This window comes from Desmodus rotundus, chromosome 10 (assembly GCF_022682495.2).
Source record: "Desmodus rotundus isolate HL8 chromosome 10, HLdesRot8A.1, whole genome shotgun sequence".
Taxonomy (NCBI): Eukaryota; Metazoa; Chordata; class Mammalia; order Chiroptera; family Phyllostomidae; genus Desmodus; species Desmodus rotundus.
In genome coordinates this window covers 23,938,809-23,965,001 of record NC_071396.1, presented here as the reverse complement: position 1 = coordinate 23,965,001, position 26,193 = coordinate 23,938,809, and the positions used below count along the sequence as shown (strand labels likewise).

General features: G+C 42.7%; 1 protein-coding gene across 2 annotated transcripts in view; it reads right to left on the bottom strand.

The window, feature by feature from the left end:
* Nucleotides 1–26,193, bottom strand: part of FMN2 (formin 2) — a 266,913-nt gene that overhangs the window by 135,754 nt on the left and 104,966 nt on the right. For both annotated transcript variants that reach the window (XM_053912937.2, XM_053912938.1), the window contains one exon: nucleotides 21,116–21,203. In XM_053912937.2, coding sequence (XP_053768912.1) covers nucleotides 21,116–21,203 — 88 coding nt within the window. The remainder of the gene's footprint in view (nucleotides 1–21,115; nucleotides 21,204–26,193) is intronic.

Here is a 26,193-nt window from a genome sequence, read left to right as displayed (position 1 = left end):
TTACAACGTGAACACAAGGGAGAGCGTGTGCAAATGGGAGGGGCGTGGAAGCAGCGGGCGGGAAAGATCCTCAAAGTAGAATGACTCTCGGTTGATAGCCCGAATCCGAAGAGCATCACCTGACTTTCAAAGGGCTTCATTTGATTTGAACTGTGATGTGTGTGTGTTTTGATGGGAAGCATCTTTGGTTAAGACAGCCGACTAACTACACGGTCCAGTTCTGCTCTGTCCTAAAGTTCCACGAAAACTGTACAGTAAACAGATTTTTTTCAAAACAGAACTCGTGAAGACAGACAGAGAAAAGAGGTGATGACAGCAGCAACATCTGGAAGCAAGTTGTACCTGATTCAGCTGCCCCCAAACGACTCCACAGCTGTCCGTGGGAGCACTGAGAACCAACCGGAAGTCAAGGATTGGCAGCACCAGCTGCCTGTCCAACTGAGCGTACCATTTGCAGGACTGTTGAATATAGAACCTCCACCGCCAGCCAGTCCCCTTTGCTACCCTGGGGACCAGAACGCTGCCAGACAGACCTTTACTGCCCTGGTCATCCCAGAAATGGGGTGTCTCGGGGCATCTGATAACCCCATGACCATGAGGCAAGAACAAAAGATAAAGATTTTGCTGGCTGCCCCACAAATAACGCACCCAGATAATGCTACGTTGAACTCAAAGTCAAAAGGCCTGACAAGGGGCCCCTAGTTTCTCATCGGCCTTTGCCTCTCCCACTTTTAAGCCAAGACAGTCAACCATCAAATCTTTTGCAGAAAGCCTCTAACACAGACTAAAAAATCAGAAGGAAAAAAATCAGTAAAACTCCTCTATATCCTCCAAAGGGCTTTTATTACCTACTGCCTCCACAATCTCCTCTGCCCTTTTCATCTTAATCCCACCCCATCGAGCTTCTGCTGTGATTACTGAGTCACTAGCAATTTCAATCCTGTGTTTTCCGAACGCACACTTCTCAGTCCCTGGCAGCATCTGACCCAGTTAATAATTCCTTCCTCTTGACACGGTGTTTAATTGGGCTCTCAGGATATGACTTCTCTTCTTCCTACTTGTCATGCTCCCCACTCTCGGTCTCTTTTTGCTAGTTCCTTCTGTCCCCAGTCTCATTTCTGGAGTGCCCTAGGGCTTAATCCTTACCTCTGTCCACATTCACACCCTTGGTGACCTCATCCAGTCTCGTGGGGGGTGTGAAATCCTCCCACATTTTCCTCTCCAGCCTAAAACCTTCTTCCTAAACTACAGCTCGTAGAACCAACGGCCTCCTCAGCACACACACCTGGAAGCCTCACAGGCAGACCTGCTCTGCGCCCACTCTCCCTGTCTCACAGGAAGACTCCACCTATCAGGTGCTGAGCCGGGCCATCCTTAAGTCTGTTCTTTCTCTCACATTCCATACCCAATACATTGTCAACGCTGTTGGCTCTACACCCCAAATACATGCAGATATGACTTCATCTCGCCACTGACTGCTGCCACCCTGTTCCCAGACACTGCCAACTGCTACCAGATGGTGACAATACCCCAACTGGAAAACACGGTCTTCAAACACAAAAGCATGGTAACAGAAATAGGAAAACTGAATAGAAGACATGAAAAATAGATGTGAAGGAATTTCCCAAAAGTAGATCAAAAAGAAAAAGAGGTGGAAAAGTTAAGAAAATGAGACCAGTTGTGGAAGGCCAACATCCCAATATTATTAGAAGTTCTAGGAGGAAAAAAAAAATCAATTTTGACCAGCTACTGAGAAAATAGATGCCAGTGAGTTCAGCAACAGAAACTACAGAGCCACATGCTTCCTCTGACCATATTTCTGCCAGACACATGGCATCTGGCCCACACTCCAGCCCAGTCAAAGCCCTCTTCCTGGTGTCCCTACACTCACAGAACGCACTCATGATGTTTTTGCCAACTCCCCACAAAAGGCTCTTAAACACTTCAAGGACTCTTCAACTAGAAGGGAGATCACAACTTAGAAACATTCTCAGCTTCTCTTCTAAGCCTTTACCTAACAATAGAACTATTCCCCTCTTCTTACCCAAGTAAAACTGTGGTTGCCTCTAGACTTTAAAAAACTGAACAATAAAGTATTGAGTAATACTTACATAGGTGGATGAAGAAATGCAAGGGTGTTCAACACGCGGTAGAGACAGTTGAAGAGTGGAGGGAGATTTCTAAAAAGAATATATTCTGGTAGAATCGAAGATAAATCTGAGCTGATTTCCAAAACCTTTCATTTATTAGGAAGTGACATGAAAGACACAGGAACAAAGTGGAGGGGGGAAGTTACTCACTCATGCTTGTTTATAATTTAGTCTTCCCAACAACCTAAAAGGTTGGCTCACGTTAGGCTAATGTAGGGAATGATGTCAGCTCTTTAGTTGAAGTGCGGTAACAAAAATATTTGAAATATGAATCAATTCTTGACAATTAGTCACTTGACAACATGGCAAAACTATTAAATATATTTGTACTGGTTGAAAATTGCTTTCAGCTGCAAAAAGAATATCTGAGTAAATAATGGCAAGCAAACTCTAAGTAGGTTGGCATTAATTTAGGGGCTAAAATAAAAGGTTAATGCCAAAAAAAATTTAATGGTCTTTAAATTTTTTTTTTTTACTCATGTAGCAAAAAAAGCTGCCACAGCTCCATCCATCACTTTTGCATTCCAGGCAAAATGAAGGAGAAAAAAAAAGCAACAAGGAAGTATGTGATGTAACTATTAATTATTAATTCTTTGCAGACTTCTACTTATGTCTCACTGGCCAAAATAGTTTTCCATGGTCACCTAAAATGAAGATGAGGCTGGAAAGTGTGAATAATGGGGACAAACTGCTATCTCTAACAAAATAGCAATTTCCAGCTCTGGCCCAGGTAATCCCTGAAACACTCCCTACCTACCTACCATGTCTCATGGTAGTCAGACTTTGCTGGCTTCTCGATTCCACCCTTTAACATAAACACAAGTCACCTGGCACATTTCAGGTATTCCTTCTTTTGTATGTAAGCAGGTATTCTGTCCCTCCAAGTAGATTTTTTAAAGCCTGATAAGCAGGGATCTTGTCTTAAATATCATCAGCTCACACCAGAGCATTCTACCCATAGTAGAAAACTAAAAAAGTTTCTAGTACAGAAAACAAAAGTCATGACTGAACCTTCAGAGAGGAGCCATAAAAGCTAACCTTAAGAAAGAGACACTACGTTCCAGTTAAAGGTGAGATCATATGGTATTTGTCCCTCACCGTCTGGCTTATTTCACTTAGCATAATGCTCTCCAGTTCCATCCATGCTGTTGCAAAGGGTATAAGCTCCTTCTTTCTCTCTGCTGCGTAGAATTCCATTGTGTAAATATACCTCACCTTTAACTGGAACATAATAAATAGAAGAAAAAAGGAAACAAAATATAACCAGAGACACTGAAGTTAAGAACAATCTAACAATGGTAGGGGGGGAGTGGGGAGGGGACAGTGAGGAGAAGGGATTACAGGAACTACTATAAAGGACACATGGACCAAATCAAGGGGGAGGGTGGAGGTGGGGGAGGGAGAGGGGTTCAGCTGGGGTGGGGTGGAGGGGTGGGGAGAAAAGGCACACAACTGTAATTGAATAACAATAAAAAATTAAAATTAAAAAAAAAAGAAAGAGACACTACAAGTGATGTATTTTCATTATTGGTCCCATACATCCCTGCAGGCAGCGACACCTGAGAAAGCAAAAGCGGAAGATGGGACTGGCGGGACAATAAGATCTTCTGCAAACAGAACTACATTAGCATAACCACTGCATGATAATGAAGGAGGGAACTGAGGCAGAGAGTAAAAAAACACACATTTCTAGAGGAAGACAGTTCCTCTTTCTCCTGCACATCTATCATCTGTGGTCCATGCAAATGGTTAGTTCTTACTCATTCAGGAGTTTCTACCACTGCCTTAGTTCTCCTGCTGGGAAGGTATAAAAAGGTAAAAGAAAAAAAACAGTTCGAAAGAAATGCCTAGAATGATCATCCCTAAATTTTTATTTGAAACTCAGGAAAGCACAGAAACCTTTGCTAAGTGCACGCCCTGTGCAATTTGATGACCACGGAGTCAAGAAACCTAGAGCATTCCTGAGGAAGGGTGTACTGCTCTGGCGGTCCCTGCCCGAAACCCTGCACCTCTCCGGAGTCACTTTAAAAACCGTCAAAATGTGGTGCTTAACAAAAAGGCCTAGAGGTAAGGCAAATTGTAAAGGTCAATTTTTAAATTGTGTTCGTTTGGGTTGGCTTAACAGAACACATCCAACGATGTCTTAAAAGGAACATTTCTCAGAGAGAGAAAGACACTTGCCACCCTAGCCCCTGGACATTTCACACTTGATAAAAAGGTAAAAGGAAACACACACTGGTAATCCCAGCACCTGCCACCACCAAACATGCTTGAGCACCTGCGAGTGTGGCTCGTCTCTCTCTCTCTCACACACACACACACACACACACATCACAGACATGCCCACACTGCGGGGCACCTGCCGGAAGACATCTTGCTACATGCCTTTAACATACGTGGGGAACACACACATTCTTGCATAATATTTCAACCAATTCTCAATGATCTGAAGACCATAATGAATTAAATGGCATATATACAAATAACATTCTTTTTTTTCAATTACCATTTGCAGTCGGTATTATTTTGTATTAGTTCTAGGTCCTATAGGATTCTTTTCTTGATTCCCAATTAAAATAGTGGCATTTCATTCCCTATGTTCCTAAGACTTCTAAATTTTATTACTGCTCTTTATTACTGCTCACTGAAGTTCCCGGTTTTTAAATTAATATTTTTCGTGTTAATTTACCTGACTATCTCAAAAGTCTTGCTTTTCTCCAAAATTATTTAAAACTTCAAACCTCGTGCTTTGGGATGCACAGAGCTGAATTTATAACACGGGTCTCTAACTATCTAGCGTGCGTCTCTCGGAGAGACGAGGTAACCTCTGAGTCTGCTTGTTCGCGTGTGAAATGGGCATGTAATGATAACGGCAATACCTCCCTCAAATGACTATTGACAGGATTAGAGGTAACTCCTCTGTTAAAATCCTGGGCATGGCAGGCACTCAAACACAGAAGGTTCTTCGTTCTCTCTAAATGTCTAAACATCATATATGCCTTTGTAGATTTAATTGCTCTTATAAAGTTTAAATCAGAAAATAAGTATGCATGTTGCATGTTATTGTTTGGGCCTTAAAAATATAAGGGACAGCACAGCAGTGTCAAACATCTATATTCAGTCAGCTAATGCCCAGCCGTACCGGAGGCTGAACTGTAAAGCACATGAAAATGCGCTTACACAACAGTGGGAAGTGGGCTATTTTCCAATCAGCAGGCAGTGTATAAATCACTCTAAGGCCAAGACTCGCGCAAATGCCGTGTATGGGAGGTATTCTTCTTAAAAGTGACACTCGGTGATATAATAACACTTGTCATTACATACAAATAAAAAGTGGCCAATTAAGCAGTGTGATGTTAAAAGGGAACCATTTAACCACAAGTCAAAATCCATTCACTTCATAAACATGCTTTTAGGGATCAGCAATGGATGCAATAACTACGAAACATTTGTGTCCCTCTACAAAGAAAACAGAGTAACTCCTGAACTCATCACTCATTCATGCATTCATTCATTCATTCATTGAAAGAATATTCAGGGTTTTCTAAGTGCCCCAGACACTCGCCCTCAGCCCTGGGGATACAGTACAAACCTGACAGACACGCTTCCTGCCCTTGTAGAGTTTATACTTTATTAGCAAACAATGAAAATGCTCTACATCCTAGAAAGACAATAATCGAACTATTATAATATCCTACAATTTAGAAATCACATTTGTGTGCACTAGCTCCACTTTTCAGGCAGTTTAATCGGGTGGGGTTTTGTTAGAAGGTGGAGACAATGAAATACCAGGATGCCGTAGATTTTGTACTTAGGCTGTATAAAAAAAGGCCTTCCTGTTGGAGAAAAAATAAATCTCCTAGCCACTCCGCCACTGGTACATCTCAAGCGTACTTGCTTATACAAGGTTAACGACATGTTACTGATTAAGTCGGTAGGCTTCCTACACCTATGCGCCTTGTTTATAAGAGCCGTACAAGTTAAATGGTTGGAGAACAAATGCATTTTGTTTGAGTCAGCGTGTCGCCTTCTTGTCTAGGCAGGGGGAAGCAAATGGATACCAAGACTGTAATCCTTTTGGAAGCCAATCTTTAAATGCAAACACGATCGCCATTGTAGACTGTTTAATCTAGCGATATTGTGTTTCATTTCTGGTTTCGGAGAGCTTTGTTGATTTGACCATACTGGTACAACTCGGGGCTTATCTCAACTGTTTAGATAAAGTTTATTTGACTTTGGCAGGTGACAAAAATCTAGGGTGTGGAACAAAGGGGGCAGAAAAAAAAGACTGGCATACTCCCAGATAGTGTTTATTTTAAGCACAGTGTATAGAGCAGCACATCGTTTCAAACAACGCACTGTACTTTGTATATAACATCCACTTCTGTTGAATGGTTTCCGTAAGCCAGCGCTGCAAAATGTCCTTTATTGGGCATGAGGGACTTCACCTTCTTGCTTAGGTAAACATTTACGTTCTTGTGAAATAGAGCTCAGTGAGTCTCCCTGGAAATAGTGCCCTAACTTGGGGGGGGGTCACATTTGTCACTATTTTCTAATGCATATTTCACAGGGGCGATAGTATTCAATGTTATCGTTAATGTAAGCATATATATTGCTTCATAAGTACAGAATCTGCCAGAACTTTTAAATGCCTTATTCCAAAATAACTTTCATGCAGATACTAATCATACTTTTTTTTTTTTTTTTGGTGTAATTCTATACGAACACGTCTGACTTTGAAAGAAACACAAAACAGAAAGCTCGAATTTACAAACACAAACACCCTGATTGTAGCTCTGCTTTTTTAATTCCCTTTTTAAAATACTTCATCTAAACAAGCACTTAAATAGCTTCCTTAGTATACTATACATTAGCATTTACATATTGGCAATCACGTAGACGTAGGGGAAGGAACCAGGAAGTTAAAAATGCACCAAAAATAAAGACAACTTAGTTGTGAACTTGTAACATAAAAGTTCTTAGAGAAGAACAGAGCTCACATGTGAAAACTTGACACGTTATGGTTCATTCTTTCCATTGTACTACAGAGATGGCTGACTAACTACTTGCCCCGTGACGACTTTTCCAAAATTTCTACAAAATGTGACAAATCTAAAGAACAACCACAGTAATCATCACGATCCCCTTGGAATAATTTTATGGTTTACTTAACTCAACACGTGGTTGATATGTGCAAAAATGCAATGCACTGGTTTCTGTGTATATGAAGTCATACCTCGCCATTTGCTCAGTTAATGAAGATTTTTCTCTGTCTCCTTTCAACGTACATAAGTAGACAAAGATTAGTTTAGTGTGTCATTGTCCAGAGGAAGGAGGGGTCAGTTAAATATGGGGAGGAGTCTCAAACGTTAGGATTTCTCTGACATCATTTTAAATGAAGAAAAAGTTGCTTCTCAATAAAACAGAAGTTTTTTCAAATACAAAACAGAATGGCCTCTATTCTAACTCACCCACTCAGGTTTTTTAGCCTAAGTGAACTCGGAGAGGTATCTGGTGAATGGAGAGCCCACTGCGGGAGGGCTCTTCCTTCCACCCACAGTCCTGTTCTTAGGCTCCACCGTGCACAGTTCAGTAACCACCCGCTGCTCCGAGCTGCCTCGACCAGGAGAGGACCAACTGATGTTGCTCCTCCCAAGCCTCCTTCCTCCTTCATTACTTCCAGTATCCAGTGACTTTCAGCGCTTCCGCAGCTACAACGCACCACGGATTTTTGTTTAGTTGAGTAAGATGCGGTCATCCTTCTCCTAACTTATCCTTCTCTAAATTACAAACCATTTTTACTGTCGGAGCTCCCTGATAGCCTTTTATCACTGCCAATGTGCGCACACAGTCAAACAGAGGATGGGCAGGCTTTAGAAAAGCGCTCCATGGAAGCATCGGTGGGACTCGTGACCTACCTTGGACACCAAGAATTCCCACTGCACGTCTGCTCCACCACGTAAGCTCCAAGCCTCATCTCTCCCCCTCCCCGCCACTGGAGAGAAATCACAAAGTCCACCTGAATGTATGTGTGTAGGGGAATGGGCTGCTTATGACTAGGGCACTTTGCCAAAGCACTTAGCAATTTAGTCTCAACTGAAACCATGGTGCTGAATGTTCAGCAAGAAGCAATTTCCTGTTACTAGAGTTCCCAGAAAATCCCACATCTCCTTCCTATTTCCCTCTTCCTATTGAGGAGAGAGGATAGGAAGGAGATTCACTTGCCAGGCTACAACTAAGGAAGATGCCAGCTGTCTTCCAGAATTCTTTTTTGGCACAGAATGAGCAGTTCAAGGTTGACACTAAAAGTTAATTCCCCAGGCTACATCATATTGCAATACTTTTTCACTAAGGATTCTGAAATTACTACTCAGGAATGTCACAGATGCTAGGAAGCTGAGGTCATTTCTTTATGACACCCAGGCCTTCCGCTCAGTGCAGCTGAGGATAGGAATACCGCATTCCAGAGATGATGGCCGAGACAAGGTCCATGGCCTTTGGGTGCCAGGTCACAGCACCCCACTACTGAGGCCTGGATCCCCAAGGCCTGTTTACAAAGTTCTAAGTGAAACTTAATAAGTGGGCCCTGACCAACAAACATTAGCAGAAGTATATTAGAGTAGAAATTAGGGTACAAAAGACCACTCACGAGTGAACTAGATGTAGAAATAATTAATTCATCTCAAAATTACAAAGTATGCATTTCAGAATGATTCAAAACACTTCCATGTCGGAAATGGCAAAGCCTGCCCTGACTCATGTGGCTTCGTCAGTTGGGTGTTGTTCTGCAAGGCAAAAGGTAGCAGGTTCAATTCCCAGTCAGGGCACACGCCTAGGCTTCGGATTCAGTCCCGGTCAGGGGCAAGAGGCAATCCATCGATATTTCTCTCTCTCTCTTTCTCCCTCCCTTCTCCTGTCTCCAAAAATAAATAAATTAAAATCTTTTTTTAAAAATGGCAAAGTCTGTTGAGTTTCATTTAAATAAACTCAATATTCTAAAATTTACTTTATTTTTTTACCGAACATCTCAATGATTCAAAAGCTTTAACTTAGTCAAATAATGTAACGGTAGCAGGTCCAAGGACTTCGTGTTGAGTGAGGGACAATTTTTTTAACGTAATAGACTATGAAAAGTTTACTGATGCGCCTTTCGAATTCCACATTGCCACTCACCATTAGGAAACGGCCATTGGTTGAGCTTTGTTGCAGTATTAGGAATAATATCTACCGCAATCTGAAAAGACTATTAAAATACTTCTCCCTTTTCACTGCATATCTGTGAAAAGCCAGATTTTCTTCACACATTCCAACGGAAACAACGTATAACACCAGAACGAGAGCAGACACAGACATGAGGCTGGCTGTCTTCTATTAACCCCAGATGAAAAAAGAGATTTTCAAGACTGTAAAGCAATTCTGAGTACGGCATAATCTTGATGAACACATTGCGGTTCTCCATTTATTAATTGTTTTAAAAGGCAGAAAGACATCATATACCATTGAAACACAGCAGTCAAAGAGTGTGGGGACTTATATGTCTAAAAACAGATTGATTACACAGGATTCTAAATATTTAAAAATTCCAAGAATTGAAAGACGTGTATTTGTTTCCAAAGGAAATAGTTAATATCAACTTGAACACCATAAATTACTCACTTAGTATTATCTTCCAAACGGACGTTATGAAAAATTCTCAATTTTATGCAACAGTCCACTATACTGGAGATCAAGTTTTCTGTTTATATTTACTAGGTACTACAATTATTACTCGTTTTTAGCTTATCGGCTCTTGTGAAGGTCTGACAATCACAGTTTAACTTGATCTGACAGAGTTCCCTTTTCCTTGAAAAACTTTCTCGACTTGGTTTCAAGACCGAACATTCTCTTGGTATTTCCCCTACCTGAACTCCTAACTTCTCTTCGGCCACTGTTGGTTCATCCTCTTCTCCCTGCCACCTCTTCAGGCTGAACTCCGGGATTCAACACTGAGGTTTCTGCTCTTCCCCATCTATATTGACTGCCTTTGCTTAACTGTCAGCAAGATGCTGGCAAGCCCCACTTTGTACCACCAGCCTGAACCTCTTCTCTAACCCTGAACGTGGATTTCCAAGGTCCTACACCGCCACGCAGATGTCTGATGGGGACTTCAAATATAACTAACATGCCCCAAATGGACCCTCTGATCATCCCCTTTCAGATCTGCTCCTTATACAGTAAATGGCAACTGTATATATTCTAACTTGGGCCAAAAATCCTGGAGTCCTCTCTTAAAGTCCACATCAAAGCCATCAGCAAATCCTGTTGCCTCCACCTTCAAAACATCAACTCTGACTGTATCTCACCACGTCTACTGCTGCCACTCCGGTCCAGCACCACCACCTTGCAACTGGATCACCGACACAGCCCCCTTCTGGACCTCTTGCCTGCCTCCCTGGACTCCTGTTTTCTACAGAGAGGCCGAGGAGTCCCTTGAAGACATAAATCAGACCAATCAGTCCTCTGCCCAAACCCTCTACTAGCATCCCGACTTTCTCAGAGTAAAAGGCGAGAAGTCCTGATGAAGGCAACGAGATTCTCTGTGATCTGAACACACCTCACTCCACCTCCATCCTTTATCCAAACACATCTCAAACTGCCCTCCCCCTGGCTCGCTCTCTGCAGACACACTCAGCAACTTGTTTTAAGAGGCCAGGACCTTGCCCCCTCAGGGTCCTTGAGCATTACTGCTCCTTCTGCCCAGCAAGCTCTTTCCTCTGGGATTTCTTTTCTCACCCCATCAGATGTCACGTTCTTACTGACTCCCCCCCTCACCTCTCACTCTGTGCCCCCTATTTCCGTCCCCTGCTTTTGTTTATCCCCTCCATGGCACTTAGCACCACTGGGTATACCATACATTTCGCTTTTTTTAAAGCTTTTTGTTTTCCTTCCTTACTGGAACGTAAGCTCCACACGGGCGTGGATGCTTTTATCTCCTTTGTCTTCACTTCTGTATCCCAGTGCCCGGAATGGAGCATGGCACACAGTAGGGACTCAGCAAATATCTGAGTGAATAAATAACTAAATATGGAAAGAAATGGCCCTGGCTGGGTAGCTCAGTTGGTTACAGCATCATCCCAATACACCAAAGTTGCAGGTTCAATCCTGGGTCAGGGCACATACAAGAATCAACCAATGAATGCATAAATAAGTAAAATAACAGACTGATGCCTATCTGTCCGTCTGTCTGTCTCTCTCTCAAAATCGATAAATATAAATATTAAATATTGGGGAAAAAAGAAAGGAAGAAAAGAAGACAAAAGGAATGAATGAATCTCCCTGAATGATCTCCCTGATATTAATACCAATGCTGACATCTTTATTTGTGGTGAGAACAGAGGCTGGTGGTTACAACAGAAAAACTGGTCGCTCTAATACCTTCTGCCACTCATGAAAATATACTACTGAGGTGACCAAGGTCTCTGCATGCATTCTCTGCCTTATCCCTCTAACTGGCACAGAAGCCGGCCACGCAGAGGTGCCCTCCCCTCTGCAGCTTTGTCTGGTGAAGCTCACCCGAGCATCACCCGATTCACAGAAGTGACAGCAGACAGGAGAGGGAGCAACAGAAGGAATTCTAAAGCAAACTCTCCAGTGTCCCTCAAGTAACCTCTTTCACCGGAGTCCCCTTCTCTCCGTGTGTCTCGACTGCCAACCCTCCCCACCCCCAACATACACAGCATAAATGGGAACTTGAGCTGATTGGCCAACATTGGGGGTCAGTGCTGTGAATAGCCAATGTAGTTGCTAACCAGGAGACTGGCTCGTAGTTATGGAAAAACACCATGCACCATTTGTGCCAGCTTAAGTCACTGTTACAATGACTAACACTGAGTGTGCTTGGGAAGTACGGAGAGCAGACTCACCCAGGCCCTGTTTAAATCACAGCACTCCCCCCACTTGCTGCTTAATTTTCTTTAGCTATTCCATGCCCCAGTTTTTTCATCTCTATGATGGGGATAATAAGATCACCTACCTGATACAGTTATTGCAGGTCCTATAGTAACAACTCTATGAGTCGGTTATTATTATTATTATTATTAGTAGTAGTAGTAGTATCAACAACTGGATCATCTTAAAGTTAAAATCATAAAATCTTAGAATTAGACTTTGCAGAGAACTTATTTGAACACTGTGCTCGATTAGGAAATGATCTCATAACTTAATTCATAAGGACTTCAATTCCGAAATACAAACATGATTCTAGTTATTGAAGGGTCTTTGTTTTTCCCCAAAATAACAGTCACATTTCCACTCCTCCCAAGGATTGTGCAAAAGGAATATTTTCACAAAAATCCTATCTTTTTCACACAGTCATTCAAAGATCAAAGCTGATATGATTAAGTATGTGCTCACCTAAGCGGCTGCATTGAAATTCGGACTGCCCCTCCCCGCACGCCCCAGGTGGACCTGGGTAATTCCTCTCACGATCACTCAAAGAACAGACTCAGCATTACGGGGTGGGGCGGGGGAGGTATCTGGTGCCAAGCTGCAGGGGGCTATGTCTCCTGGCTTCACGGAGCTTACCTTCTAGTGGGGACTTGGGGAGAGCAGCAAAAATACACACACAAACGAATACTTGACACATAATTCAGATGGTAAGTGCAATGAAGGAAAAAAAATTCCCACCCCCAAAGCTCACAGCTTTAGGTCGGTCTCAGGTATTATGTTTCTCCTGCCCATAAAAGTACAATCAAAAAGTCCAACTTTGGAATCATGTTATGAAAATATAAGCTGAGTTTAACCCATGTTTTTTTGCTAACTCTGCAATGCAAAACTTACAATTCATTTTACCTTGATTTAATGACCTATGTGTGGCTAAAAATGATTTATGAGGTCTTTTTTTTAGTAAGAAAGTCTAAGTAATGAATTCATATTTTAAATTAAAACATACTGTGATGTTAAATTTTTCTCTTTTTTTAAGATTTTATGTATTTTTAGAGAGAGGGGAAGGAAGGGAGAAAGAGAGGGAGGGGAACACCAATGTGTGGTTGCCTCCCACGTGCCCCCTACTGGGGACCTGGCCCACAACCCAGGCATGTGCCCTGACTGGGAATGGAACCGGCGACCCTTTTGTTCACAGGCCGGCCCTCAATCCACTGAGCCACACCAGCCGGGGCAAATTTCTGAAAGCAGGCTTTAACGGAAGTGTACCCATACCGTGTGCACGACAGGGCTGCAATGGATGGCAAGGTCACGCGACATGCTGAATAGAGCCCGCTTTCTTCTCAACTCTCTAATTCTAAGTGACTCTGCATTTCAATGAAAACAATTCACTACCCCTCTCATCAGCATTTATTACATGTTGAATGTCTCCATAAATATAATAAACAGGTCTTAAAATTCCATATCCCATGTGAAAAACACATTTAAAATACGGGGGGCATGAAGGGATGTCTAAGCGAGCCTCGTAGACTTGAGTTTCGTAGAGAAAGCAGGCACTGGGGAAAAACCAACAGCGCCCACACTGATGCCAATGTTTGAGGACATTATAAAAACAAACAAATGATTGTGGATAAACTTTTCTATGGTAACTAGTAGGCAAGTGAAAAAAGCTTGTGTTTCCTAGAGTGGAACCAGATACACTGTGACAAAGACCCAAAGTTTGTCATCTACAACACGTTTGGCAGAAAATTTCATCAGAAAAACATGACTCGGTGGCGGCGCAGCAGGCTGGAAGAACTGTCCCATGTGTAGACTATCAAAATACACAGGCAAGAGTTAGCACGAAACAGCCTCGGAGTTCCTACAGTCTCGAAAGGGCTTTTGCAGAGCCTTAGAGTAAAGTATTCTTATACTTTACATGCATAGCGAGAAACTAGTGTAACTGTCAGGAAAATCACATCAAAGCAATGCAGACAAGCATCTGTCCATGTCTCCACTCAGATTCTACTCACGTCTCTCACCAAGATTCTCATTTCACCAGCAAAGGCCAACTCTTCACCGCCACTGTCACGTGCCACCCAGAGCCAACAGTGAGTGACGAATGTGGAATGCGGCCGACTCCCGCAGCACGGAGACAATGATTAAGAAACCACACAATTATGGGAGACCCTGGCCTCTCAAGTTTCCAAAACAAATTGTTCTCCTTGCAGATAAAGCATAGTCCAAAGATGTAGCCAGGCTCAACTTCTAAGAGCTGCTAGTATAAATAATTCACCTCTTTATCACCATTCAGAAAACAGAAAGGGACACACAGCCCAGTACTAAATCAGCGTTTCAGGAACCCTGACAGAAAACCCAGGCAATCAAATCTGTCTCAGATACGTTCCCCTTGAACTTAAACTCCCATATTCCAATCTCATCTTACCCTTAAGCTCCGTTGGAACAAATAGCTTCTGCATTCTACTATTTCCCTCATCACGTGGCAAAGGCTTCTAGCAGAACCTGTTCAGACTAAGAAAAGGAGGAATAAAAACTTTAAGTCCTCTCTCCTCACTGGTTGGCCAGGCTCAAAGCTTCAACCGCCTCCAAAGGCAATAAACACAGCTCATTTCCCAAAGAGCACGGCACGGACAAATGATATTGACTGAGTCCTTAATATGATGTGTGTGTTCCTTTGTGTGCGTGTGCATGCACACCCCTTTACAGGAAATAACTCACTTGACAATCTTTTTACTAATGAGGAGACTGAGGAACAGGGATATGAAGAAATTAGCACAGGTCTAGTCAGCTAACCAGCGGCAGAGCTGGATCCAAATCCGTGTTAGTTTGGGTTGCCGTAACAAAGGATCACGGTCAGGTGGTTTACAAAAGAGGAATTCTCTTCCTGGCTTGCTTTCTCTTCTTATAAGGATGCTAATCCCATCAGGGGACCTGACCCCCACCATGCCATGTATAAACCTGATGGCCTCCCCAAAGCCTTCATCTCTCAATACCATCGTCCTGGGATTTAGGACTTCAACATATGCATTTGGGAGGGAGGCACAAAACATTTAGTCCATAACCAAATTCAAGTAGCGTGGCTCTGGAACTCATGCCCTCCCTCACTGCTGGACTGCACCTGGGAGGAGAGGGAAGACCCAGGAAAGTGTAGAGACTAGAGAGACGCCAGGAAGAAACACCTCCACTTAGGGAGTGAATACAAAATGAGAGCTAGCATCCCCAAAGACTGTAGGAGGGTGAAATTCAGTGTTTCCCTCTATCCTCTCCGAGCAGTTGGTATCCTAGATAAGAGACACAGGAAGTTCCACGTGGCCCAGGCTTTTCACGGGTGATTGCAACCTGTTACAGTGCAGGCTTAGCCCAGACTGCTTTTTCCATAAAAGAAATGTGTCTATGTTTGTTTGGTTCAAGCGAGAGCAGGCAACTCCATCAATTAATCATTTTGTAAATATTCAAAATATTTTAAAATGTATTTTAAAACATTCTTCTTCATTTAATTCACAGATGTGACAACAAAATCCATTTCATTTCTCTAAGGAATAGAGTCAGTAAGGCAACTTGGGATTTGTATTAAATGTCACTTAAAGCAATGTAAATAAATTTTCTCCACTGTAATGAAAATTAACTCCCTTCTTCTGGACCGGTTAACACAAATATTCAATTCCATTTCTTTAGATGCTAATAAAAAGATTTTATTAGGAAAGATATTAGAATATATACCCTGCTTGCCAAAACCAATTCTCTTTCTAAGTACCTGACACCTTAGGTCATTTCTTCCTAATCAAGGTAAGCCTCCCCAGCTCTGAGCCCCTCTGAGCGAAGTCAGTGACAAAAAAAAAAAAAAAAAAAAAGAACAGCCGCACGAAGCAGGTGCCCACGAGGAGTCACATGTGAGCGCACTTCTCCAGACTCTCCGATGTAAATCGGAACGCATGCTATAGTCCTTGCAAGACATCCGTAACCACCTTTTTTTTAAAATAAAAAGGGAAGAAACAATTATTAGGCCTAGAGATGAATAAAAATAACCACAATTTTATTACCCCTATCCACTGTATTGCTGATGGAATACTAGGTGTTTATGTCCTTCTATCATTTAATTTCAAGGCACATGCTTTTGATAAATTAGATTTAAGGAGCAAGAAATTTCAACAAGGACATAATATAGCACCCATTGCCCGTGGGCCCACAATGCCAGCTGGGTTTTAGAGAGGAACAATGTAAAAAGAAACAGTAACAGGGCCATTAATTCCCTTGGCTGGCCAATCCCGGGAGGACAGAGAGAGTTATTTCCATGGTTGGGTCATTAAACACACATTAGGTATCCCTTGTTACAGTATCTGTAATCCACTTTAAAACAGGTATACAGCAGGAATACAATAGTGTACGTGAGCTGGTTCGAGCTCTAACGTTAGGTGCAGTCTGCCGTCCTGATAACGAGGACCTCCGTGCCCGGGGGGTTGGCCAGCACTGTGTAAGAGAGGCCGTACTCCAGAGGCGGCTGCTGCAAGCTCCTCGGCTAGTCCTAGCTACAACAGTAACTGAAGCTCTGCTCATCAGCGTACTAACATCTGAAGTGGACTTTCCTTGGTGAAATAAAAGTCTGTAAGACCTGTGGATTGGTTAAAATCTCTTAGAGATGCTCCACCCTGCTGCCTTCCACAGAGGATGAGAAGAATGCAGTGAGGGCTACCGCCAGGTTATTTAAGGAGGCTGCCTGGGGCTTAGTCCCTAAATAGTCCAGGGCGCAGCCACTGGCTGAGTTGGACTTCCAGTTGCCTGGTGCAGAATATAAAGGTAAGAGATTCCTCCAGGATGTGTTTGCATCAGCCTGGAGCAAACCTTCCAGAGAAGATATTGGTGGGAGTACCTGTAAAGCCAGACAGCTGGACAACTTCAGGTGTACAAAGCAGGCTTTTCACACTGTTTAGCCCCTGCTGGCCAATACAACTAAAAAAACAATTTATCATCAGCTGGGGACATTTTTTCATTGTTCTTTTAGAAAAAGAAGAAGGGACACAGAAGCATCGATGCAAAGGAGAAACATCGATTGGTGGCCTCCTGTATGTACCCAAACCTGCAACTTAGGCATGTGCCTTGACCAGGAATCGAACCCTCGATCTTTCGGTTATGGAATGATGCTCCAACCAACCGAGCCACACCAGCCAGAGCCCAGTAGATATTTTTAATAAATAGTTGTTCATTAAGGAGAATTAGAAAGTGACTTCCACGTGATCCAAAAGTGGGGCTGGTCCCTCTACTCCCCACGTACCTGTGAAATTCCCACTTTGCACTGTTGCTGAAGCAATATTATTCATAGCACTGCCTTCTGCTCTCAGAATTATTCAGCATGGATGACAAACTGTGTGGATATTCTACACAGCAGTGCCACTGTGAGCGTTAAAGCTGAGCCTTACGAAATCTGAAAATCTTTAGTCACTGCTACTATCTCTACCAAGCTGTGAATACCATACTGACCCCTGAAATATGGACAAAATGATGTGTAGAAATTTCAACCTATTTTCACAAAACTAAACTGCAAAGCGGTAGGGTACTCTCATAATACCTATTTCTAGGAATAGGTCTAGATGATTTGACTCAATCTTCCTTCCCGCTGAGAACAATTTAAGATGTCGGATAACAATATATTTGTAAAATGTCTTAAAGGCATCAGAGAGCTCACAGAATGGGAATCACCATGTTAAACAAGAGAGGAGAGAAAGTAGAAAAATGAGCTAGCCGAGAAACGGCCTTGGCCAGGGGAGTATTTATCCCTCCCAACAAATCCGAGCTTTCCACTGACAGCTTCATGGGGCCGGCGACAAATATTAAAGCTGGGGGCCGACCAAAGTATAGACACCCCTGACAATAAGCTGGGACTCAGGAGTGCCAGCTCATCAGTGGATGAGCCATTAGTGCCTGGAGGGACCACCTGAGATTGATTTAAGGGGATGCTAAACCCCACAGCACCCCTAAGCTCCAGCACAAACCAGCGCAATCCTCTCTGCAAGGCACTTTCAGCCTAGACTTTAAGTTATTCTAAACCATTGGAGTGGGGTCTTCAGAGGTGGCACACCACAGTTCCACCCTTCCCACTGAAAAACTGTCATAACCTGCATGATAATCCAGAAGTTACCAGGCACATTCCCATCTGTATTCCAGCAGCTCAGGCCTTTGTTGTAACGTTGTAACCTTTGCGCATGTGCGTGCGCACACACACACACACACACACACACACACATTCTGTGTGCTGCCTCGCTTACGTTTGTCGTAGTTTGGGCTGCCTCGCTTACGTTTGTCGAAGTAATGAACTTAATCGAGAGACCGATCCTTCCACTGTATGTGACACTGAGGACTCCATATGTGCTATTTTTTAATTCATTCATTTTTAGAGAGGGGAAGGGAGGGAGAAAGAACGGGAGAGGGACGTCAATGTGTGGTAGCCTCTTGTGCCCCTGCCTACTGGGGACCTGGCCCGCAACCCAGCCACGTGCCCTAGGCTGGGAATCGAACCACCGACCCTTGGGTTTACAGGCCGGCACTCAATCCACTGAGCCACACCAGCCAGGCCTCCACATGCGCTATTGCAGGAAATAGCCTGTGTGTCCCTTCAAGTCTGGGTGTGACTTGGTGCTCAGTGGATGTAGCAGCAAGACCACAATTAGACCTTTGGCAACTATAATCCAAACCTTCCACACTAATGACTCTCACAGGGCCCTTTAAAGCAGAAACATTACAAAGTCAGTTTCCTAGAGTTTGAATGGGGAAGAAGAGACAGAGAGAAACTAATTCCTGCCTTTTTAGAGACAATCTTCCATACATCTTGTTTTAGAGATACCAGTGCTGGCGGCAGGAAAGGCACGGTCTTAGAGAAGCATCTCATCTGCATATAAACAAGTCGGGGCTGGTGCACCCTCAGTCTGTTCCACTAACTAGCTCCGTGACCTTGACAAAGAAACTTGACCGCTGAAAGGTCTCAGTTTGCTGCTCTTCTGTAAGATGACGTCGGAGGTCTGGATAAATTCTGTGGTTGCTTCAACGTCCAGAATCAATGACGTTTATGCTTCTGGGGAGTTCTCAGTGCAGGCATACCCTGAAGAAGTCAAGTTGATTCTACAGACCACAGGTGATTCACACTCCTAAGTCGTGATTCCAGACAAGATACTGAGGCAGAACGAGGCTCTTTCCACTCAAAGCCACACTGCTTGCTTCTTCAGACTTTAATGCAACCCTTTTTTAGAAAACCGTGTGCCGGGTTTCAAAGTGACTCAAGCCATCCCTGTACATCCTAATAGGATAAGGTTTATGCATAATTCTGTGTGACCCCTCAACTACTGACATTCACGTTACGTTATTGTTCGTGTTGCATGTTAAGCTTGCAAATTTTTCAATGAACTCTTGCTGGCGTGACCACAGACACAGATGTTAGGTGGACTCCTTTGTTCATACGGTTCTCATTATTAACTCAACCGGAGTTGAATATTTCACTGCAGGAAGGACCATATCATTATTTTCAGATTTCTTTCTATGACTTCACTGGGCTGCATCTGCCAGCGTTAGAGACGCCAAGTACTTCTCGGCGCCAGACTCGGTGTCCTGTTCGATGACTACTGCCCCCAACACTTCCTCAGCCTGAGGAAGGCTCCTCACCACCAAACCAGTTTAATAAAAACTTCAATTGTGACTAAGAGTTACTCATCGATCCACAAGGCAGACCAAGCGTGTGCAATTTACGGATTATTCCACACAATATTTTAAGCCTAACAAATACAATCCACACTCATAAAGGGGTAAGCTAGAAAGTCAGTTAAAGGTTTTCATGATTTATAAGGTCTGTGTTGTACTTGAAACCACATTTTTTTTTTAATAGGTAAACTGGCATTCCATTGGATAATTCAATCTGCTTTAAACCTATTCTAAGGCTCTGGACAGCTTACGGGACCTTCTGGATATAAATTTAGCTCCTCTATTCACCTTCAGGCAATATCTCTCAGCATAAATGCGATCAGAGGATAAGGCGAAGGAACGGCTGTCAGTTGTAGGGTAGAACTCAAGTATTAAAATATTGATTCTAAAGCCACTATGAAAATGTTAAAAATCATCCTGATTCCAAATGTAAAAAAATATTGCATCGGCCTGGCTGAAGACATAAATTAGAGCAACAACATAAAAGAAATCACAAAAGACCATGCATATTACTGCTTCCATGTGTCTGGACCACGAACAATAATATAAGTAGGCAAGGATACTTTGAAACTATCTTTGATGGTTATTAGGAAAAAATAATTCAGTCCGTCTACGTATAGAAAAGCCCGGTGGTGTATACCATAGCTGCCCCAAATAACTGAAAGAAGAGAGGGGACCAGTTCTTCACCCTGAAAAGTTGTACATAATAATCAGCTTCAGTGAGTCTTCCAGCATCTCAGGATCTTGGAATGGGGGACCAGGACAGCATGCCCCAACCCCCATCCAATGCTTTAAAACATCTGAGACGAAGGCTCAGTCGGCCTCCTGAACAGTTTTGAGCTTTCATTTAATCACTTAATATGGCAGTCCTGTCTTCTATTCAATATCTCTGATCATCAGAACTCTCTTAAACCAACAATCAAAACAAGCTTCCTTGTAACTCTTACGCTGGTTGAAGCTGACCTACTAGAAAATTTTAGGTTTTCAGTGGCTGAGACACACCCCACCACCCCCGCCTCTCTCTACGGCTCATCCATCACTCTTCTACCCTGGCATCCAGAAGTAAGTACTTCAGATCCAGTCTAACCGGTAACAGAACACAGTGCGACCGGTACTTGTAAAGAATTAAAATGTAAATATTTATTAATGCAGACTAAATGTGTCACATGAGAATCAGGCTCTTAACAAGACAGAGAAATAACAGAAAAATCTTCCAGCATGGAAGAAAGTTTGGTAGCACTTCCGGGAAATATACTAACCTCAACACACACAAAAACTCCGAAATAATTTGACCACCAAACATCACACTCTTCAGCCCAAATATTAGTATTCGAAAGCTGAACTTTTATTTTTCTACTCACCATGCTGTATGTCTTTCATATCTAAATGAAGGCTAGACATTAATATTCCAACTGCTTGTGACCTTTTGTTGCTTAATAACTTGACAACCTGCTCGAGAAAGAAAGGGGGGAAATGTTAATTTGAACTCCAGGGATACGTTTAATAACATGTTATTTTGAATCCTAAATGAAGAACACATAAAATCATTAATTAAAGTATTCAAAAATGGTTTGCCAAGAGCGTTGGGGTTTTATGCTGTGAAAACTTCAGACCCCACCGTCTCTCCCCAGCAGCCACCACTGCCCTCGATGTCGTGCGCTTTACCCGGCTTGTAAGCGCCTGCTCTGCCAACAAGTGCTGTTTCTAATAGTTTAGGAAATCCGCGAGGGCTTTGTAAAATAACAACTGTACCTGTGATAACTTGCAGCCTGAGATTTAGAAAGAGTCCCCTTTTTTACGGTGGGGCATTGAACCTGGTCAACCAGGGCGAAAGGAGGTGCACACATGGAGAACCTGTTAGATCAGGTCAGGCCGGCTGCACAGCAGGAAAGGGCTTTTCTTCGGGTCGCTTAGAAAGCTCACTGGCTTACCGGCAGGCCCTCTCGTTCTGCATCTGGCCCACATGCCAGCCAGTTAACAGAGGGATGTGAGCCTCAGATCCGAAGGGCTGTGTCGGCTCAGTCTCCCTCCTGCTCCCAGAGAGTCTTGAGGAGTCACACACCACCACCAAATATTCTCCTAAAATAGAGGTGGGCACGCTGCTGCGAAACAGACGTGTAAACTGTGTTTTCCAAACACTGACACACCCTGATATGTCCTGCTTATGAGACTGTGGCTCCACATTCCCGTCTTGTGAAGGGCAACGATTTCCATCCACCCTCAGCGTTTTGTTAGAAACCCACTGGGAAAAACGCTGGTGGGAAGGGGAGAAAAAGGTTACGGTTAAATCACCAGAACCGACAGCTCCTCCAACAGCTATCACATATGTTGACCTTGTCTTCCTCTTTGGTTTAAGTTGGGTCAATCAGGAAACTAATAAAATAATTGTGCCCAGCTGCCACACAATTTCACAGCGTGAAACAATATTCCCAACAGCAATAATAGCATTCTGGGTTCCCCGGCAGGGATGGGGGTGGAGAAAAACAGAAAATAATTTCGGAAGAACCACCCACAAGCACTCCCAGTCATTTCTGAAAGCCACCTGTGAAAAGGGGCAACACCCCGCAAGAGGCAGAGCTTCCTCAAAAGAAGAAACGACACCTACGTTAGCTTTGCTTCTCAAAACTTAGAATCGTGAGCCTAAGTTTTCCCATCTAAAAAAATAAATAAACAGCATCAACAGGTTGTCATAGATATTCAGCATGATAATGTACTTGCCAATCTTAGAAATATACCCAGCAAACAGTGTATTGATTTCAATAATACCTATAAAAAGGTAAATACTTACAAAAGCATTTTAAATGTTTTCTCAAAAGTGAAATACCTGTCAACTTTTCATCGCTGAGTTTAATTCTACAAGAGAATTAATTATTTTTCCTTCCTCCCACGTAATTTTTCCTAAGAAACTCAAACCCTTATTAACGAGAAGTGCAGCATCATAGTCTAGTGATTGCAAACAAGTTTTCATTATCTTCCCTGGAATCCCCCGTGACCAATCACACACGTCTGCTTTGAACGGACACAGTATTAGGCCATGGGAGGGGATAAAAATCATACATACAACCCCAAACAAAACTTCCAGAAACCTGACATAGTTCATATAATTATGCAGCATGAGGAGAAATATGGTTAACGTTAATATTAACTAAATTATGGTCTGAAGGAATACACGTCAAGGAGATAGCCTCGGTCTTATTTCCACTGTATATATATTTTTTATTGTTTCATTTAATTTATAAATGAAGCCAGTACTGGGAACTCATAGTAGAAGTATGATAATAGAAACAGCAAGGATTTTGAGGACATATTGAAAGTATTTGTGCAGATCATTAAGTATTAATTTATTTTTCTATCTATCTTGACCTTCCATTACATGACTGACTATACATGGAAATTCTCATAATGGGAGTCCCAGGACAGTACACAGTAATTAAGTTCATAGATTCTCCAAAAGCTTAAGGTTGAGTACAACCTGCATTAGGAATACTGAGAACCAGCAGTCTTCACTAACTTGAGTTCCAGTTTCTTAGTCTTCACTTACCTTCTTTCCTCTGCCCACTCCCTTCCCCTCCTAGCAAAGGGAGGCCGGGAGAGCACAGGGAGATTGGAACAGGGTCACATCCTACAGCAGTTCATTCTACCCATTATGATGCATTCTACCCAAGGGTACAGAGTGAAGGTGGGAAGCCAGCCAGTTCAGGGGAAGTGATCCCTCCCTCTGATTCTAACAAAGACCCTGGTAGAGGAGCTGCAGCTCTGGTTGGAATTCCAGCTCCAGCCCAGGCATGCCCTTGGCATCTCACTTCATTGCTCTGATCTCTGGGTCCTGACCTAAAAAACAGAGGACATACTTCACAGAGAGGTTGCTATGAGAATCACACAGGCACAGAGGGGTGCTCCCACCCCAAACTGTGAATCACAGGCCTATGCCCAGTCCTGTGCGTTACCTGCCCATTAAGCAATAAATACCTACAGAAATTGAGAGTGTTAGAAATGTTACAGCAATATGATGGATAAATGTTTTATCTGTTGAACCTAGATTGGCGTGTCTTTTGGGGGGTTTTCTCTATGTTCATTTTTCCAGGAATGTACTTCTATTTTACAAGAGTATCATAAAATAATGGACTGGGGACTTAAAAACTGATCCTTCACAAGGACCATTTGAGGGCTCTAGGGCAAAGTACTTCTCCAGCCACAAAGGACAGTCCTTAGGGGCTCCAGACCGAATGTCTGTGTCACCCACAGTGAGTTTGTTGAAACCTTATGCCCGACATGATGGTATCTGGAGGTGGCACCTTAGTTGGGGATTGTCATAAGGGTGGAACCCTCATGAATGAGATTAGTGCCCTTGTAAAAAGGCCACAAAGAGCCCCCTCGCCCCTTGCAGACTACAGGACGCAGTAAAAACACAGATGTCTATGAAGCAGGAAGAGGGCCCTCGACAGACACTGAGTTTGCCAGCACCTTGATCTTGGACTTCTCGGCCACCATACTGTGAGAAACAAATCTCTGTTATTCATAAACCACCAAGACCAGGGCCGATTCTATTAGAGCACCCTGAACAGACTGAAGCACTGGGGAAGCAAATGCAGAATGGGAATGGAAACTTTAACTGAAAATGTACTCATCATCCCCCATGCCTTCCCCTACAGCTTCAGGGCTACAGAGCTGTTGGGGAGACTGAGGATCCCAGGGGTCCGGGGTGAAAGGCCATTCTGCTTTGCTGCCTCTCGCCCACCGCATCCTAGGCAGAGCCCCAGATTCAATATTAAAGCTGCTTTAAGCTGTTTTAAATTATGCATTATCCCTCTAAAATAAGTCAGGAAAAGAAATGAATGTGAGGAAACCAAAGCAAGGGGATGTAGAACAACACATCCAGAAAAAAAAAAAATCAACTTCTTTTTACCTTAAAGAAAAACAAATTAACAGCGGTGATTTTATCATCTTAGGTAAACTATTCCTTTTTACCTCTGAATTAATATTTTAAAAAAGAACTAAATGGTAAAAAAACATTAAGGGAAAGAATGATTACTCCTTCAGATATGTAATTTTTTTAAGATTCAATAATTCATCAGAATGATAACAGCAAGGGATAATAACCCAATCACCACCATGAAATACAATTAAAATGTATTTTTTTTTACAAAGGTGCATCTAAATCTAGTGGGATAGCATAATGATAATGTCCCCCCTCCACCAAGACCAACTTCCCTTAAGTGACAGCCTCAAAAAATTCACAACAGAGGGCAGAGTGACTTTCAGCCAGCGTCAACTTACTGAAAGGAAATGTAAAGGGTAAGAAGAGCTTTGATCTGCCCACCAGGAACTTTAAATACAATCAAGAAATCTCAGGTCATGACTGAAAGCCAGGTACTTTGGGAAGGAAAGGAAGGCCATGAGATCCCATTCACGTGCTTTCCTGCCTGACAGTCAAAAAGTAGAACAGTATAAAACTAATTCACTAACCATGCCCCCTTAGCAGTAATGCCCAGTGCAACTCCCACAGTCAACATTAGGGGGAACCCTTAATGAACTCCCCAATGGTAGACCTGTGAGCAACAGAGTCCGGTCAACACGGAAATAAGCAGAGAACAAGACAGTACTAATGAATACTTTAAAACCGAGCTTCCTGATACCGGACAAGGCACAGTGGCTAATCAGACCTTTGAAATACGCACAAACTTAAACACTTGGGTTTTGCTAGAGAATGCAAAATAGCTCACTGCTTTTTTTATACTGATTATACAGTCCAATGACACTCCATTAGATATTTTATACTAAACATATATACTACTAACATTCATTTCAACTGTTCCCTTATGCTTTTTCTATAGCTACTAAACATTTAAAAATTAATATGTAGTTTTCATTGTATTTCTCTTGGGCGCCACAAGAAGATCAAACAGCTTCAAACAAATGACTGAACCCGTCGAGCTTAGACCTAGAATTCCTTCTTGTTCTGAAGTTCAAAAATAAAGGGAGATAAAGGCAACATCTGTGTCCAAGTCCCTTCCTTGGCTGTTGAGCAGGCCTCACACCCAGGTCATTAAAAAAACCCTTGCATGCCACATGCCAAATGTGTCCCCTATTAGCATAAGCCAAACATGTCAGAAATATACTTAGACAAATGACGTGACACAGATGCCGGACACCGAGGTCCTGAGTGAGTCTAGAAAGATTCTTCTTTCCGCCATGTGACGATACGCTAGAGAATCAAAATACCCCGTATTCGAAATCCGTTCCTTTTAGAAGGGACTTGAACTTTCCTAGTCACTAAATGTGGTTCCCACTACTTCCTGATGATAAAATTAACCTAAAGAGAGCTATTAAGAAATTAAAATAACGTCTTTGACTGCTTAAGGAAATCATTCCTCATCTCTCCATAAGTGTTGATTTTGGCATCAAAACAGTAGAAAGTAAACAATGCATCATAATATCA